We start from the raw sequence: 19631 nt of genomic DNA, 5'->3' as shown, positions 1-19631 counted from the left end.
ACATTTATGCGATTATAGTGGTTTTTACACACACGCTTATCTCATATATCCCAGCTTTTACATGAGATCACCATAATACCGCTCCTGGTCACTCTGACTCTACCTTTCCCAATTCATCCTTCATCATCTTCGTAACCGCAAACTGGTCTCTCAAATAAACATAATTCATGAAATGTATTCATACCAGAAACTGCTGTTCATTTCCAACTTCAGTTTTTTATTTTTATTTTTTATTTTTTACATTCTTCTTCATTACATTCATCCAATTATTCTTAACAACTTAACTCGTGCCAACAGAATCTAACATTGCACAACCTGTCACACCACCGGGTCAGATTCAAGTCCTCTCGTTGTAGAAACAAGTGTGTACCCCAGTAGGATGCTCCAAAATTAGGTCACAGTTGCTAGCTATTTGACCGTTCAGAATCATAACATACGCCTTCCGGCCTCATCAATGCACGCGCTTCATTTTCATGAAGTTGTCAGCCAACCGGTCTGAGATAATTAAGTATAAGGGGAATGATTGGTTGTTACTTACCCCCTCCATAACAAAAACAAAACAGTGTACTGGAAGAAATCAGATTTCTACAGCAAGCTATGGTGGCATCCGGAGGCCCTGCGTGTTGTGGTGTGTTTACCTTCTCCGTTTGGCCGCAGGCTTGGTGTGCTATCTAGCAGCTCCACCGTTTGGCAAGGATGTTAATTGCAGCCTTCTGGTCTATCGGATCTCTACCGAATATTCCGATGGTCTTTTATCGTTGCTGAGAGAAGGAGAGAGACATCGTGCTGAATGAAGGAACTCAAAACAAACCGACAGACAGGGTAGGGTGGAAGTGGAGGAGGATAATGGCTTGTTCTGCGTGTGATAATGTCTTGGTGAGCACTGTTCACTCGTTTCAATTTAAATATATTCAAATTTTCAGTGTGCACTTTTTTTTTTAATCACATTCCGTTTTTCTTTTTTTACATTAATAAAATAACTTTGATATGCATATAATTACTTAGCGCGTTTAGCCTAAATATTGTAGGCTACAAATAATGTGAAAATTATTTGATTAAAATCTTTTTCACTTGGTGACACGTTTCTATTTAATTGGATCTTTGAGTTTTTCTTTTGTTGTTGATAGTAGAAAATACACTGAGTGTACAGAACATTAAGACCATGCAACTCAATATTAGGAAGGTGTTGTTAATGTTTTGTACACTCAGTGTATATCATGATGGATTTGTTCCCGTAGAATATTTGTTATTCATTCATGTCATCTCTAGTATTTTGATGTAATTTCAGCTACAGACAGGACACAAGGCTACAGTGTTGGAAAGGGCTGTCAGACAAGAGAAAAAGCCAGTGGATATTCACTCATTCTCTGAGATACTAATGACCAGTACAGCTATTAAAAATGAATGTTTGTCATGATTTGTCATTTGTCATGATAAATAATGGTAGAAAAAAACCACACCTTTTTTGGGGGATCATTGAATTTAATAAACTTTATTGATCTCCACAGTAGAAATTGGATGATATTATAATGACAGGACAGGTGTTAGGTGTTGCCTGGGACTGATACTCTCTGGTTGTTCTCAAAGTCAATGAGATGAGGCTTCAATCCAAACTGCAGCGTAAGAGTGTTGAGTTAGTCTCGTTGCTCAAAACACTCTCACCTCTCTTCCTCTCATCAATATCAACATCCTCCTCCCACTTCCCCTCTCCTTTCTGCTCTCTGTGTGTGTGTGTGTGACAGTATCACTGTGTCCAGCATGCAGCAGGGTGACGCCCACCGCAGGATTCCATAGTAACACCCTCCATCATCAATAAGTTACGAGGAGGCCAATACACACACACACACACAACCATGCTTGAGCCTCTCACTGTCGAAGAGGAAAAGGAGGAGAGCGGGTGTCTCGATTCCTCGACAGACATACTTATAAAGATTTAATAACATCCCTCTCTAAAACACAGGAATTCCTCCTACCTTTCCCTCTACCCCCCTCTGTGTGTGTGTGTGTGTGGGGGGGGGGGGGGGGGGGGGTCATTGCCTGACTCTGGGGTGTGATTTTCTTCTTGCATGGGGAAGGCAAGGAGAGTGGTCCCAAGACTCCCAGACATCACGATACCTAGCCCACACACACACACACCACTGCCCTACTACAGTACAACTCAATTCATATTTCACAGAGCTTTATAGGCCCTGTGTGGCTCCGTTGGTTCGATTCCCACAGGGGACCAGTATGGGAAAAAAGTATGAAAATGTATGTACTCACGTCTGCTAAATTACATAAATGTATATTATGACTATTTCTAGTCTTTGAAATGTGGTATTTTAGAATGCTGCAAACAGTTTTACATGATTATGTATTTGTCAATTTAGCATATTGGTAATTCTGTATGAGAATGAATACAGTATAATAATAGTTAGCAATTTGTAGATGCTGTACAATACATAATGCTATTTAAATTGACTGAAACAAGACAAAACAGATTACACATCCACTTGTACTGTGTATTTTGGTTTTAAATATGAACTCATTGTCAATGAATCTGTGCGGTGCACTACTATGCGTGTCTTCTGTTGACGTGTGTGTGTACTAAATGTCTCTGTGTGAAGTAACCATAGTGTGCATACATTTGTTTGTTTGTTGCTTTGTTTATTTATTTATTCTTGGTGGACAGGATTACCTCTAAATTATGGAGTAGCAGTCCCCTTTCTCTCTTTAAGTAAAAAATAACATCTGTAAAAGCCTCCAGAGCAGAGCATAAAATATACATCTACTAGCCTGGACTTGATAACAAAGAGAGAGAGAGAGAATGCAGAGGGTGGAGAAGAGAAGGAGGGAGGGAGGGTGAGAGAGCAGGTCAGTGAGGGAGAGAGAGAGAAGGAAAGAAGAGATGGAGGGAAAGATGGTGAAGGGAAGCACATCATTCTCTTTCTCTCAGTAGCAGTGAGTGGATTGAGAACTGGGCCAGTGAAGCTTTAATACAGTCACAAACCGACTCTCTCGCTCCGAAACTGTGAGCGTCACGTCTTCACTCCTAGCACTCCTCACTCCAGTTCATCCTGTCCTTCTCCAATCCCACACTACCCTTCCACTACCCCCCGGGGATGAAGTGTATAAATGCCCTGCGTTGTGGGGCAAACTGGTGGCTGTTGACACCACATTTTCATTGAGAGGCTGATGACATGACACCAGGGAAGAGGACAGGGTGTGATAGCTTCCTGGACGACCTGGAGGTCAGCTAAGGGGAATCGGAAGCCCACTGGTTCCGGAATGGAATCCAGATGGATGTATAATTGATATGTTGAGAAGATGCAGACCCCTGGACCCCTCGCCTTCTGACAACAACACAGCATCTGATTGGCTGTCGGGTGATCAGGACGATAGCATGGCAGTCCATCGCTGAGTGTAGCGTAATGTAACCCTGACACACACACCTCCCCCGTTCAAAACACTGACACACACCTCCCCCGTTCAAAACACTGACACACACCTCCCTTGTTCAAAACACTGACACACACCTCCCTTGTTCAAAACACTGACACACACCTCCCCCGTTCAAAACACTGACACACACCTCCCCCGTTCAAAACACTGACACACACCTCCCTTGTTCAAAATACTGACACACACCTCCCCCGTTCAAAACACTGACACACACCTCCCTTGTTCAAAACACTGACACACACCTCCCTTGTTCAAAACACTGACACACACCTCCCCCGTTCAAAACACTGACACACACCTCCCCCGTTCAAAACACTGACACACACCTCCCCCGTTCAAAACACTGACACACACCTCCCTTGTTCAAAACACTGACACACACCTCACCCGTGCTTTTAGAGGCACAGGAGCTAAAGAATCTTCTGCTCAGAGGATAATCACACACACACACTCACATACCATAAACCCAATTTGTATTAAAGTGAGTTTGAGATTCCTTTTTCTATGATCATTGTACACTCTAAATGTTGGGTTTTGTATACACAAACGCATGCGGAAACAAAGAAACACACCCTCTACAACCACTGTGATTATTATTATTTGACCCTGCAAGTCATCTATGAACATTTGAACATCTTGGCCATGTTCTGTTATAATCTCCACCTGGCACAGCCAGAAGAGGACTGGTTCCTCTCTAGGTTTCTTCCTAGGTTCTGGGCCTTTTCTAGGGAGTTTTTCCTAGCCACCATGCTTCTACACCTGCATTGCTTGCCGTTTGGGGTTTTAGGCTGGGTTTCTGTACAGCACTTTGTGACATCAGCTGATGTAAGAAGGGGTTTATAAATACATTTGATTGATTGACTGCACACTTCCCTGGGTTATCATTGTGTGGTGCTGGGCCCTGGCTGGTTTGGGTCAATAGCGCCCAGCTAGCTGCTTTGTTCATTGATTACTGATTGAAAAATGATTGTCTGTGAAGAGTAAACACTGGAGCACTGTGCTGGAGGGTCAGGGGGGAATACACATCCACTTAGATTTACAACTGGACTGATATGCTGTGTGTGTGTGTGTGTGTGTGTGTGTGTGTGCACGCGCCAGGTAGTACAGAGTCATAAACATCTGTGCAGATTTATGCAAGAGGGGTTATGGGAGAGCATTAGGACATACGTGACCCACTAGAGAGAGGCTTATTTCTCTCGTTCTACTCTGTTATTAATGTATTTATACTACAAGACCAAAAGTATGTGGACACCTGCTCATCAAACATCTCATTCAAAACTCATGGGCATTAATATGGAGTTGGTTCCCGTTTTGCTGCTACAAGTCTCCACTCTTCTGGGAAGGCTTTCCACTAGATGTTGGAACATTGCTGCGGGGACTTGCTCCATTCAGCCACAAGAGCATTAGTGATGTCTGGCACTGAAGTTGGGATATTAGGCCTGGCTCGTAGTCGGCGTTCCAATTCATCCCAAAGGTGTTTGATGGAGTTGAGGTCAGGGCTCTGTGCACGCCAGTCATGCAAACCATTTCTGTATGACCTCGCTTTGTGCACGGGGCATTGTCATGCTGAAACAGGAAAGCACAGAATCGTCTAGAATGTCATTGTATGCTGTAGCGTTAAGACTTCCCTTCAATGGAACTAAGGGGCCTAGCCCGAACCATTATTCCTCCAAATCAAATCGGTCACATACATGTTTAGCAGATGTTATTGCGGGTGTAACAGAACGCTTGTGTTTCTAGCTCCGACAGTGCAGTCCTTTTTTAAATTTTATTTAACTAGGCAAGTCAGTTAAGAACAAATTCTTATTTACAATGACGACCTACCCTGGCCAAACCCTAACCCGCACGACGCTGGGTCAATTGTGCGCCACCCTTTGGGACTCCCAATAACGTCCGGTTGTGATACAGCCTGGAATTGAACCAGGGTCTGTAGTGACACCTCTGGCACTGAGATGCAGTGCCTTAGACCGCTGCAGTGCCTTAATATGCAGTGCCTTAATAGCTAACAATTTCACAACATATACCCAATACACACAAATCTAAGTAAAGGAATGATAAATTAAGAATATATAAAATCAGGGATGCAAACTGGTGAGGGCCCAAAAAGGTGACACTTGTTTGTTGCACCGAAACATGCAAAACAAAATTCCTGCTAGGGGGAAATGCAGCTTTTAACTAATTAAAACAAAGAATATGATCTACATGATCAGTCTCTGTGTGTTAAATAAAAAGTGGTTCATGTGAACCTAACTCACAGCTAAAAAAATGTAAAGAAAGCAATCCAATGTTATTTGTTACTTAGACTTTACTGCAAATCACACTCAAGTCTTGAGAGAAAACTATACACTAATATTGCAGCTAGCCATGACAGCCTTTATAATAGAACACTTGTTACCATGACAGCCTTTACAATAAAACACACACACATATCTAAATATTGCACTTGGGGGAAAAAACATCTTAAAGTAGAAATAAAATGAAACAAACCAGCGTTCTATTTTTGCTCTACTATAATGGCCACTAGTAGACATCGATCGAGTACACAAGGCTACATGTGTGCAAAAAATAACATTCACCAAGTAAAAGCATTTAATAATCCCCCTCACTCACACACAAGTGGTACTATCAAGTTCAACACAACAAAAGCTATATCCTTGGGGGTACACAGCAGGTTATTACATTGTACACTTTCTGCCTGTGGACATCTGTTCTACAATGTCTCATGCTCTGCTGCTGGCACCCTTTGTTTGCATAATTCATCTCTTTCAGACAGAGAACACCTGACATTTTTATCCACTGTATTGAAAAAGTGAGAAAGTGTGTGGTGTTCCTTTCACCTCTATAGGTTTCTCTGGCTAACTGAGCTAAAAGAGAATTCAATCCAGCTAGCAAGATAACGTTACTTAACAATGCTAACAATACTTGTTCCACCACACTTTCTCCCTCACCTCAAACTTTCCAAATGCCAGTTGTATTTTGGTTACAGCTCATGAAGTACGCTTCATCACCTTCTTACCCCTGTCTCTGTGGTCAGGCTTCTCACCGACCTTTTTGTTATCGTTCAGGGGACATGCTGCTGTAACTGGCAAACAGATGTTCTACTCTCTGCTGTCTTTCCAGAGCACGCGCTGATGCTGTAACTAGCAAATTGGTTGTCGCTTCTCTCTTCAGTCGCGTGCGGCATTCTGCTGTTACGATTGGCTGAGCCTTGAATACAGCCAGTATTGCGCATTACTCGTTCGCTTACAGCCAGTAGTCTGATCCAAAGCCCCCACACCCTCCCAAACTTCTCAGCGGGTCTATACGAATGACGTGTGACCTATTTTGGATTCAAAATGGTGAATTGCGCCGAAAGGTTTGCATCCCTGATAAATACATGGACGAGCAAGAGCCGCTACACTAAGATACAGTATAATACAGTATATGAGTAATGCAAGATATTGTAGCGACCCGCAGACAGCGGTGTGTTATGTGTTAGGCTATTAGTGGGTTGTGTTGTACTTACCAGTCTTCGCGGGGTCCGACATGCCAATCACGGGAATGCCTGGAATGTTCTGATGCCGGACATCCTGGTGGTTGGCGGAGTGGCGTGGAGGGGGGTTGGGCAGGGGGATGGAGCATTGGAAGTTAAGACCAGGTTTAGCCATTGTTCTTTCTCTTACGTCTGGCCTTCACAAGAGAAGGTCACGGTTGGTTTGTGGGGTATCTTTCATTTATTTGGCGTGGGCTATGGCCAAACAGTAGCCTGTGTAAAGTTGGGTTAATAAACCGTCAATTCGTAAACTCAATCCTCTGTCTGGACAATTGTTCCTTTATGATCTAGTCAGGTCATTACAATATGAAAACATTAAAGTGACTGGTGTTTCATTTATTGAAGTGGCCAGTGATTTCAAGTCTATGTATATAGGAAGCAGCCTTTAATGTGCTACACGCTTCAGCACTCGGCAGTACCGTTCTGTGAGCTTGTGTGGCCTACACTTCGCGGCTGAGCAGTTGTTGCTCCTAGACGTTTCCGCTTCCCAATAACAGCACTTACAGTTGACCTAACTGATTTGTTGGAAATGACGGTGCCACGTTGAACGTCACTGAGCTCTTCAGTAAGACAAACATTGGCAGCAGAATGACCTATGAAGATTGCATGGCTGTGTGCTTTATTTTATACACCAGTCATCAACGGGTGGGGCTGAAATAGCCGAATACACTAACTTGAAGGGGTGTCCACACACACTATATATACGTATCTAGAGATGGGACAGCCGAGAGAGACAGTACCAATGACCTGAGAAAAAAAGCAATTTTCAGCTCTCAAATCTTACAGGGCCCCCTCTCTCTCGGTCGCTCTAATATTTACATGTGGGCTTCTTTAGTGAGAATTGTGTTACATAGACATGTATAACCTATTATATGTACAATACACACATCAATGGATCAAAAGCATTTTTCATAAATAGCAATGTTTTTTTTAATGATGGGTTGCATTTCACTACACCCGTAATGACATCTACTAAATACGTATATGTGACCAATAAAATTTGATTTGAAAAGACTCAAACTTATCTGGCCATATCTGATACAATAACCAGGGTTATAGTGACACCTGCTGGTTACCACAGAAGTACAATTATATAACTGAACATGACAACCCTGAGAACCGGTTACCATCAATGGAGACAAATCAGTGATCCACTCCTTTAATTAAATTTAGAAAAGTCTGCAAGTCACACTCTCTCACACACACAGGAATAGACAGTTGATTATATATGAGCAGCCAGCCATGATTTTCAGTTTCTCAAACAAAAGAAAGCAGTACAAATCCCTTAATTAACAAAACATCTAAAATAATCACAGAAATGCACACAACCAAAAACAAACATCAACACCACAGAACACCATGGCAGACAGATTTCACAAATCAGAAACACACATCTAAACTTCATAATTGAGATGAAAATAACATGAAATATTGGAATTTCAAAATACTATTTGGGTATCCAAATATTGAAAATGTAAAAAAAAAAAAGCGGCCTTAATAAATGTAGCATCAGCTTTCCTCTATGCTGTTAAATTAGATTGATAGCTGGTTTCTACTTGGTAGACGGTCCATTCTCATCTTCAACTCTACTTAGTAGCAGGTCTTTATAAAAACAACACATCATTATTATTCTAAAATCTGTGTGCTGTGTTGGTCTGAGCAGTAGTAGGTCAACTAAGTCCGTATATCCCCTAATATACCACGTTAACCATTTCAGTGTCACAAGATACAGGTAACTGCCCAAATAATGGCAACACTTGAGTAAATGAGGCATACACAGTAGTATATTGAAAGCAGGTGCTTCCACACAAGTGTGGTTCCAGAGTTAATTAAGCATGTAACATCCCATCATGCCTTGGGTCATGTATAAAATGCTGGGCTGGCCATTATTTTGGCTACAATGTCTTTGCCCCAATCGGATGACAATGCCCCCGTTCACAAGTCATCACTGAATGGTTTGATGAACATGAAAACAATGTAAATCATTTGCCATGGCCATCTCAGCCACCAGATATCAACTCAATTGAAAAGTTATGGGAGATTCTAGAGCGGTGCCTGAGACAGCGTTTTACACCACCATCTACAAAAGACCAAATTATGGAATATTTTGTGGAAGAATAGTGCTGCATACCTTTAAGAGAGTTCCAGACACTTGTCAAATCTATGCCAAGGTGCATTGAATCTGTTCTGGCTCATGGTGGCCCAACACCCTTTTACGACACTTAATGTTGGTGTTGCCTTTATTTTTGGCAGTTTCCTGTATGTAGAGCATTTGTTTTCCCAAGAACAGAGTAATTGCAGAACACCATTAGGGGCGTTTTCCAATATATATATATATTTCTTGATATAAAAAGTTACACCCATTGATTCTCGCCATTGGTCCGTGGTCATTTCTGTGGCATTGTAGCTAAGCCTAACCTTTTTCCTAACCTTAACCTCAGTCTCCAAACATGGCTCACTAATCCACCTAACCTGCTATGTAAACAAATCATGTGTTGAGAAACCATCAGTCTCATAACACCGGAACTGACCAATGGCAGGTATCAATGGGCATTTCCTGATAGCAGGGAACACCCATATTAAGAAACATCCCAAATTGTGGTCTGCAATTACACCATATTAATTTTTCTGCACCTATGAAGTCACAGTGCATAAGAATGTAGTACAAAACATCAGTAGAAAAACTAATACACATACACTGAGTGAAAAGAACATTAGGAACGCCTTCCTAATATTGAGTTGCACACCCTTTTGCCCTCAGAATAGACTCAATTCATTGGGGCATGGACTCTACAAGATGTTGAAAGTGTGGCTGGATGCTGGCCCATGTTGACTCCAATGCTTCCCACAGTTGTGTCAAGTTGGCTGGATGTCCTTTGGGTGGTGGACCATTCTTGATACACACAGGAAACTGTTGAGTGAAAAACCCAGCAGCTATAGTGGTTCTTGACACACTCAAACCGGTGCGTCTGGTACTTACTACCATACCCCATTCAAAGGCACTTAAATCTTTTGTCTTGCTCGTTCACCCTCTGAAATGGCACACAAGCACAATCCATGTCAATGGTCTCAAGGCTTAAAAGTCCTTCTTTAACCCGTCTCCTCCGCTCATCTACACTGATTGAAGTGGATTTAACAGGTGATCATCACTTTCACCTGGATTCACCTGGTCAGTCTCATGGAAAAAGCAGGTGTTTCTAATGTTTTGTCCACTCAGTGTATAACCATTGAAATACTTTGAAGGTAGTCATTTGTCCTCAACTATCAAACAGAACCAAAGGACTTTACATCAACAACTCTAGAACACTGGTAGGAGAATGGAATGCAGTGCCATGACTACAGCTATACATTCTCTGCTGCACAATGCTTTAACTTGAGGAAGTGAGGGCTAAACTCAGGTCCTGAATGGATGTCCTCGTTTTTACTGTTGAGAGTGGAGTGACCTCGTTAGAACTGGAGTGGAAAAGCAGGACTCTGGGATACAGTAAAACATGTTTTTAACATTAAGACCAGTGGTGTAGTAGAGGGTAAACGCAAAAAATGTAAAAGCTGTTTGTGCACCTTTTTTTACGGGAGCATTTACCCAGATTTTGCAGAAAAAATGCATTGAAAGTATACGAAGCATTATTATTCTCCACGAAGGGCGAAAAGTGTTTATACACCTATATTTTCACTGATTAAGACATGTGGTCTTTGGATCAGCGGCTGTAGTTTGACATTAAGTCTTCTTCCATCTCTAAAATAGTAAGCTACAATAACACTGGGCCCCAACATTTAGCCTATTTTGGGACATCATTTACATTGTCTTAACTCCCTCAGCGACAGATGCATGCAGTCACCTGCTTTCTAAAACTTTCTCTGCAGTTGCTGTAATCTGGACCAAGCATCCTTTCCTACGATCCTCCTCTTCCTCTCCTTGCTGCAATAACACATTCAATATCCAGTCATTTACAACACATCCTTGTATTGTAACATGTCCACCTGTCATTCCCTGAGTGGTTTGTCTATCTATGGCACTGTCTGAAATGACACCCTATTCTCTAGTGCACTACTATTGGCTGGTAGTGCACTGTATGGAATAGACTAACATGTTTGTTGTGCCCTCAGTACATGGACTCACAGTCCCTCTGTATACATCTCAGTACATGGACTCACAGTCCCTCTGTATACATCTCAGTACATGGACTCACTGTCCCTCTGTATACATCTCAGTACATGGACTCACTGTCCCGAAGGTTTCCAAACGGCAGACTGAAGGTGCTGCCCAGTCTCTTGGTGGCTCTGCCTCCTCCCCCATTCTTCTTCCTGTTCCAGTTGAGTAAGGGGGCGGTGCTCTGCCCCTTAGCTCTGCCCATGGTCCGTTGCAGAGCGTTTGCTTCGTCTCCACTGGGGGAGAGCATCACTTGCCTCCTATCCACCTGAACACACACACGAGAGATGTATGTGTGTGTGTGTGTGTTTACATCTCATGAATGTATGTGTGTGTGTGTGTGTGTTTACATCTCATGAATGTATGTGTGTGTGTGTGTGTGTGTTTACATCTCATGAATGTATGTGTGTGTGTGTGTGTGTGTGTGTGTGTTTACATCTCATGAATGTATGTGTGTGTGTGTGTGTGTGTGTTTACATCTCATGAATGTATGTGTGTGTGTGTGTGTGTGTGTGTGTTTACATCTCATGAATGTATGTGTGTGTGTGTGTGTGTGTGTGTTTACATCTCATGAATGTATGTGTGTGTGTGTGTGTGTGTGTGTTTACATCTCATGAATGTATGTGTGTGTGTGTGTGTGTGTGTTTACATCTCATGAATGTATGTGTGTGTGTGTGTGTGTGTGTGTTTACATCCCATGAATGTATGTGTGTGTGTGTGTGTGTGTGTGTTTACATCCCATGAATGTATGTGTGTGTGTGTGTGTGTTTACATCTCATGAATGTATGTGTGTGTGTGTGTGTGTGTTACATCTCATGAATGTATGTGTGTGTGTGTGTGTGTTTACATCTCATGAATGTATGTGTGTGTGTGTGTGTGTGTGTGTTTACATCTCATGAATGTATGTGTGTGTGTGTGTGTGTGTGTGTTTACATCTCATGAATGTATGTGTGTGTGTGTGTGTGTGTGTGTGTGTGTGTGTGTGTTTACATCTCATGAATGTATGTGTGTGTGTGTGTGTGTGTTTACATCTCATGAATGTATGTGTGTGTGTGTGTGTGTTTACATCTCATGAATGTATGTGTGTGTGTGTGTGTGTGTGTGTTTACATCTCATGAATGTATGTATGTGTGTGTGTGTGTGTGTGTGTGTGTGTGTGTTTACATCTCATGAATGTATGTGTGTGTGTGTGTGTGTTTACATCTCATGAATGTATGTGTGTGTGTGTGTGTGTGTGTTTACATCTCATGAATGTATGTGTGTGTGTGTGTGTGTACATCTCATGAATGTATGTGTGTGTGTGTGTGTGTACATCTCATGAATGTATGTGTGTGTGTGTGTGTTTACATCTCATGAATGTATGTGTGTGTGTGTGTGTGTGTTTACATCTCATGAATGTATGTGTGTGTGTGTGTGTGTGTGTGTGCGTGTTTACATCTCATGAATGTATGTGTGTGTGTGTGTGTGTGTGTTTACATCTCATGAATGTATGTGTGTGTGTGTGTGTGTGTGTGTGTGTGTGTGTGTGTGTTTACATCTCATGAATGTATGTGTGTGTGTGTGTGTGTGTGTGTTTACATCTCATGAATGTATGTGTGTGTGTGTGTGTGTGTGTTTACATCTCATGAATGTATGTGTGTGTGTGTGTGTGTGTGTTTACATCTCATGAATGTATGTGTGTGTGTGTGTGTGTGTGTGTTTACATCTCATGAATGTATGTGTGTGTGTGTGTGTGTGTGTGTGTTTACATCTCATGAATGTATGTGTGTGTGTGTGTGTGTGTGTGTGTTTACATCTCATGAATGTATGTGTGTGTGTGTGTGTGTGTGTGTGTGTGTGTTTACATCTCATGAATGTGTGTGTGTGTGTGTGTGTGTGTGTGTGTGTGTGTTTACATCTCATGAATGTATGTATGTGTGTGTGTGTGTGTGTGTGTGTGTGTGTGTGTTTACATCTCATGAATGTATGTGTGTGTGTGTGTGTGTGTGTGTGTTTACATCTCATGAATGTATGTGTGTGTGTGTGTGTGTGTGTTTACATCTCATGAATGTATGTGTGTGTGTGTGTGTGTGTGTGTTTACATCTCATGAATGTATGTGTGTGTGTGTGTGTGTGTGTGTTTACATCTCATGAATGTATGTGTGTGTGTGTGTGTGTGTGTTTACATCTCATGAATGTATGTGTGTGTGTGTGTGTGTGTGTTTACATCTCATGAATGTATGTGTGTGTGTGTGTGTGTGTGTTTACATCTCATGAATGTATGTGTGTGTGTGTGTGTGTGTGTGTTTACATCTCATGAATGTATGTGTGTGTGTGTGTGTGTGTGTGTTTACATCTCATGAATGTGTGTGTGTGTGTGTGTGTGTGTGTGTGTGTGTGTGTGTGTGTGTGTTTACATCTCATGAATGTGTGTGTGTGTGTGTGTGTGTGTTTACATCTCATGAATGTATGTGTGTGTGTGTGTGTGTTTACATCTCATGAATGTGTGTGTGTGTGTGTGTGTGTGTGTGTTTACATCTCATGAATGTATGTATGTGTGTGTGTGTGTGTGTGTGTGTGTGTGTGTGTTTACATCTCATGAATGTATGTGTGTGTGTGTGTGTGTTTACATCTCATGAATGTATGTGTGTGTGTGTGTGTGTGTGTTTACATCTCATGAATGTATGTGTGTGTGTGTGTGTGTACATCTCATGAATGTATGTGTGTGTGTGTGTGTGTACATCTCATGAATGTATGTGTGTGTGTGTGTGTTTACATCTCATGAATGTATGTGTGTGTGTGTGTGTGTGTGTTTACATCTCATGAATGTATGTGTGTGTGTGTGTGTGTGTGTGTGCGTGTTTACATCTCATGAATGTATGTGTGTGTGTGTGTGTGTGTGTTTACATCTCATGAATGTATGTGTGTGTGTGTGTGTGTGTGTGTGTGTGTGTGTGTGTGTGTGTTTACATCTCATGAATGTATGTGTGTGTGTGTGTGTGTGTGTGTTTACATCTCATGAATGTATGTGTGTGTGTGTGTGTGTGTGTTTACATCTCATGAATGTATGTGTGTGTGTGTGTGTGTGTGTTTACACCTCATGAATGTATGTGTGTGTGTGTGTGTGTGTGTGTTTACATCTCATGAATGTGTGTGTGTGTGTGTGTGTGTGTGTGTGTTTACTTCTCATGAATGTATGTGTGTGTGTGTGTGTGTGTGTGTGTTTACATCTCATGAATGTATGTGTGTGTGTGTGTGTGTGTGTGTGTGTGTTTACATCTCATGAATGTGTGTGTGTGTGTGTGTGTGTGTGTGTGTGTGTGTTTACATCTCATGAATGTATGTATGTGTGTGTGTGTGTGTGTGTGTGTGTGTGTGTGTGTTTACATCTCATGAATGTATGTGTGTGTGTGTGTGTGTGTGTGTTTACATCTCATGAATGTATGTGTGTGTGTGTGTGTGTGTGTGTTTACATCTCATGAATGTATGTGTGTGTGTGTGTGTGTTTACATCTCATGAATGTATGTGTGTGTGTGTGTGTTTACATCTCATGAATGTATGTGTGTGTGTGTGTGTTTACATCTCATGAATGTATGTGTGTGTGTGTGTGTGTTTACATCTCATGAATGTATGTGTGTGTGTGTGTGTGCGTGTTTACATCTCATGAATGTATGTGTGTGTGTGTGTGTGTGTGTGTGTTTACATCTCATGAATGTATGTGTGTGTGTGTGTGTGTGTGTGTGTTTACATCTCATGAATGTATGTGTGTGTGTGTGTGTGTGTGTGTGTGTTTACATCTCATGAATGTATGTGTGTGTGTGTGTTTACATCTCATGAATGTACGTGTGTGTTAACATCTCATTAATGTATGTGTCAGGGCTTTACATTGCAACCATTTTATTTGCATATGTGCCTAAATCTTTGGCTTGTGCGACCTGGAATTGTTATTTAGGAGCACCAGTATGCCTAGAAAGACGAACGATTTAATATTTCTAATATTTGTCATTGTGCGCCTACATTTTTCAACTTAGGGGCACGTTTCCTTGTAAAAGGTAGGGGCACGTTCCCTTGTAACACACACTAAGTTGAAAAATATAGGTGTACACAAAGAAATATAGGCGCACAATGACAAATATTAGAAATATTAAATCGTTCATCTTTCTAGGCATACTGGTGCTCCTAAATAACAATTCCAGGCCGCACAAGCCAAAGATTTAGGCACATATGCAAATAAAATGGTTGCGCTGTAAAGCCCTGCCACACATTAATGAGATGAAAACACACACACACACACATCCAAGCACAGACACAACCACAACTACCTGTGTATGGTGTGTGTGCAGTGTGATGATGCTGAGTTGTATGCCTCTGTCGCTGCAGCTCTTCAGGATGTGGACCACCTCTCCATGTTTAGCCCACTTAAAGTCCTCTCCATCCACCGCCACTATATAGTCCCCCTCCCTCAAACCTGCCTCCTGAGAAAACACACAGTATATTTCATTGCTGCATGAAAAACTGTACAATTTCCATTGGAGAATCTTAGGAAATACAAAAGCAGAGGGTTAAGAGGAGACGGGGTGCTTCTATCTCACCTGGGCACATCCCCCCGGCACCACCCCAGCCACAAGGACAGGAGAGTCTCCTCTAAGAGTCAGCCCCAAACCCCCGTCCCCTCGCTGGAGACTCACCACACGCACCGGCCCCCAGCGTGCCCTCGCACAGAACACTGACAGGGGACCCTGCAGCGCACACAGAGACACCATCATCAACTTCAAAACCTTATGATTTTAATGACTAAGAAAATATGTTTAGTCTCCCTCTCTTACCAGCCTTTGGAAGATGTCAGTGACTGGGACAGTGGAGAAGTTGGGTGGTGTGATGTCTGGTTTGTGCTGGGTTTGAGCTGAGGGACAACAATCACTTACTACTATGTTGTATGTTCAGTAGCTCTAATACACAGACCTCTCACTCAATGTCACAAAAACCACACTCCTTCCCTCCCTCACTCACAGTGTATCTCGGGGGCCTCTGCGGTCTCGTCAAAGTCGTCCTCTCGGTCCATCTCAGAGTATTTGTCAAGGGAGCGTTTGTACATGAAAGAGAGCACCTCCTGTAGAATATCCATCTTCCTCAGGATCTTACATAGACCATGTACTCTCATAGCCTCCTCATGTCTGATCACTGCACAACGCAGGTGGGCCTTCCCTACAGCGTGAGCACACACACATGGAGCTTTAGTAGGTACTCACAACAACCATGCACAAAAATCAAATATCTTTGTGCGTGTACTCACCCAGTTTGCGTCTGTCCTCAGGGTCTCTGAGCACCTGACTGAGTGGGGGTCCAGCAGGAGTACTGACATGGAACTGGAACAGAGCCGTCGCTGACTCTTCGTCACCCCCTTCCTCAATGGACTCTACAGAACATGACAGACACTTTTATACAAAGTGACTGACAGTACAATGACGGCATCCATTTTATGTATGTGCAGGGAGAAAAAAAAAAAAATTCACCACACACGTCATGTTCGCACCAACTGAGACACACAGGACCACACTGCACACACACGTATGTTCTCCTAAAGCATCATCCTTAACAGATACACAGGTACTTACGGGTGTGGTCACAGAGAGCGACAGCAGCATTGTAGTGAGAGAGGGCTCTAAAGTGTTCTGCTTTCACTTGAACCATGGAGGCCCAGGAGAACGGGACATAGTCCTTCACAAGGGTCTGAGACATGGTCTGGAGTACCAAGCTATACACATCAGATACCTAGAGAGAGATTAAGAGAGAGATGAAAGAGATGCTCAGCAGGCTCTGCTCACACTTACTGGTCTGAAGCAAAACAACGAGTAACAACATTGGACACTTTATATTACACAAAGCCTGGAATTGCCAAGGACTGAGGTCATCTGCCTTTGCCCTAAAGAGCAGGAACCTGGACTTCAAAGAAATTTGAAATACAGACATCGTCATCTGACAAGAAACATGGTATAGAGGAGATGGACCCACTGGTTGCCCTCTAGGTTACAGAGAGCTGGTAGTCCCATCCACCAAACTACCAGGTGTGAAACAGGGAAGAGACTCAAGGAGTATGCTAACTTGGTATAGAGCAGACCTAACACTATTAAATGACTCAAAACAGGAACATTTTACAACATGACCAACAAAAACAGGTAAGAACTCCTGCAGCTCTGTTGCACGCTGGGTATGTACATAGTCAATGGTAGGCTTAGAGGAGACTCCTATGATAGGTACACCTATAGCTCATCTCTTGGCTGTAGTACTGTAGATTACTTTTATCATCGACCTCAACCCAGAGTCTTTCAGAGCGTTCAGTCAGCCCACTGACACCACTATCAGACCACAGCAAAATCACAATCTACTTGAACAGAGCAATAAATCAATCATGAGGCATCGAAGCAGAACAAACTGCACACTATTAACAAATGCTATAGATGGAAAGAAGGCAGTGTCGAAACCTACCAAAAAACTATTGGCCAACAAATCCTATCCCTTCTAGACAACATTTTTTTCTGCAATAGGGAAGAAGGTGTAAACTTAGCAGTAGGAAGCCTGGACAATATATTTGACCTATCAGCTAACATATCAAATTTAAATTCCGGCAGAAAACCTAAGACAACAATGAGAAATGGTTTGATGAAGAATGTAAAAACCTAAGAAAGAAATTGAGAAACCTATCCAACAAAAAACACAGAACCACAACGTCAGCTTACGCCTTCACTATGGTGAAACACTAAAACACAGAACCACAACGTCAGCTTACGCCTTCACTATGGTGAAACACTAAAACACAGAACCACAACGTCAGCTTACGCCTTCACTATGGTGAAACACTAAAACACAGAACCACAACGTCAGCTTACGCCTTCACTATGGTGAAACACTAAAACACAGAACCACAACGTCAGCTTACGCCTTCACTATGGTGAAACACTAAAACACAGAACCACAACGTCAGCTTACGCCTTCACTATGGTGAAACACTAAAACACAGAACCACAACGTCAGCTTACGCCTTCACTATGGTGAAACACTAAAACACAGAACCACAACGTCAGCTTACGCCTTCACTATGGTGAAACACTAAAACACAGAACCACAACGTCAGCTTACGCCTTCACTATGGTGAAACACTAAAACACAGAAATACACTTAGAAAAGAAGGAACAGCACATAAGAAAACATCATTGTGATTGAAGACTCCATAGAATCAAAATACTTCTGGGAAGATTGGAACACACTAAACAAACACGAAGAGCTATCTATCTAAAATGGAGATAAATGGCCGATAAGGTTGAAGTGGTTTAACAAAGAACCAAAAAATATATACGTGATTATTTACAAAACGTAGAATCATCTATTAAAGACTACCACAACCCACTGGATTCTCCAATTACATTGGATGAGCTACAGGACAAAATACAAACCCTCCAACCCAAAAAGGACTGGTGTTTTTATTTATTTATTTTTTATTTAACCAGGAAGGGCTCATTGAGATTTAAAATCTATTTTTCAAGAGCGTCCTGGTCAAGATAGGCAGCACAAAGTCATTACAAAAATTAAACATGAAGAACTACAAGTAATCTAGTAAAAACCATAGAATTCACAAGAGTATAACAAAAATCAAAAACAGCAAATTAAAAACATTGACAGGTCAGGGAATCAGTCTCAAGATCATTCATCAGTGATTTAAAAATACCAAATCGGGACAAGTTCTTCCAGTTTAAAAGTATTTTGTAAGGTGTTCCAAGACGATGGCGCAGAGTACATAAAAGCCCTTTTACCAAATTCAGTTCGGACATTTGGAACAGTTAGCAGGATAAAGTCCAGCAAACGAAGAGAGTACCCACCACATTTCTGAACAATAAAAATTCCCAAATAAAAAAGGTAGTAAACCCTAAATGGCTTTATAAATAAAAGTATACCAGTGACTGAGCCTACGAGTGACTAGAGAAGGCCAGCCAACCCTGGTATACAAAGTGCAGTGGTGCGTAAGGGTTTTGCAGTTTAAAATACATCTCAAAGTGCCATGGTAAAGGGTGTCAATTGATCTCAAACACTGAGCGGAAGCATTCATATAAAATATCCCCATAGTCTTGTAAAGGCATAAATGTAGCTGTGTTGATGGTATACTAAATGAAATGATAGAATTTGTGGTCTGTATATTCTAATTGGCTATTGCATACATTTTTTAGGGGGTAGATCAGCTTTAGTATTGCAGAGAGTGTAGCTTCCATCAATGTAATTGTCTGCATCAATTCCAATCCCCCATATCTTTTCTGTCAAAAGTTAACTACTCATTCAAGGATTTTTTTCTCTTCATTTTTAAAATGTTTTACACTGTAGAATAATAGTGAAGACATTACAACTATGAAACACATATGGAATCATGTAGTAACCAAAAAAAAAGAAGTGTTAAACAAATCAAAATATATTTTCTATTTGAGATTCTTCAAAGTAGCCACCCTTTGCCTTGACAGCTTTGCACACTCTTGGCATTCTCTC

At 41.8% G+C, this 19631-nt stretch overlaps 1 protein-coding gene across 3 annotated transcripts in view; it reads right to left on the bottom strand.

The window, feature by feature from the left end:
- Window positions 1-8116: 8116 nt before the first annotated feature.
- The window catches only part of rhpn1 (rhophilin, Rho GTPase binding protein 1), a 29963-nt gene continuing 18448 nt past the window's right edge, over window positions 8117-19631 (bottom strand). For all 3 annotated transcript variants that reach the window (XM_071346115.1, XM_071346116.1, XM_071346117.1), the window contains 7 exons: window positions 16718-16874; window positions 16396-16518; window positions 16113-16307; window positions 15929-16005; window positions 15695-15841; window positions 15425-15577; window positions 8117-11391 (listed from right to left, as the gene is read on the bottom strand). In XM_071346115.1, the coding sequence (XP_071202216.1) occupies window positions 11182-11391; window positions 15425-15577; window positions 15695-15841; window positions 15929-16005; window positions 16113-16307; window positions 16396-16518; window positions 16718-16874 (1062 nt within the window). In that variant the 3' untranslated portion in view covers window positions 8117-11181. The remainder of the gene's footprint in view (window positions 11392-15424; window positions 15578-15694; window positions 15842-15928; window positions 16006-16112; window positions 16308-16395; window positions 16519-16717; window positions 16875-19631) is intronic.

This window comes from Salvelinus alpinus, chromosome 16 (assembly GCF_045679555.1).
Source record: "Salvelinus alpinus chromosome 16, SLU_Salpinus.1, whole genome shotgun sequence".
NCBI lineage: Eukaryota > Metazoa > Chordata > Actinopteri > Salmoniformes > Salmonidae > Salvelinus > Salvelinus alpinus.
Note: the sequence above shows the minus strand (reverse complement) of the source record. Positions and strands in the feature narration are given on the sequence as shown.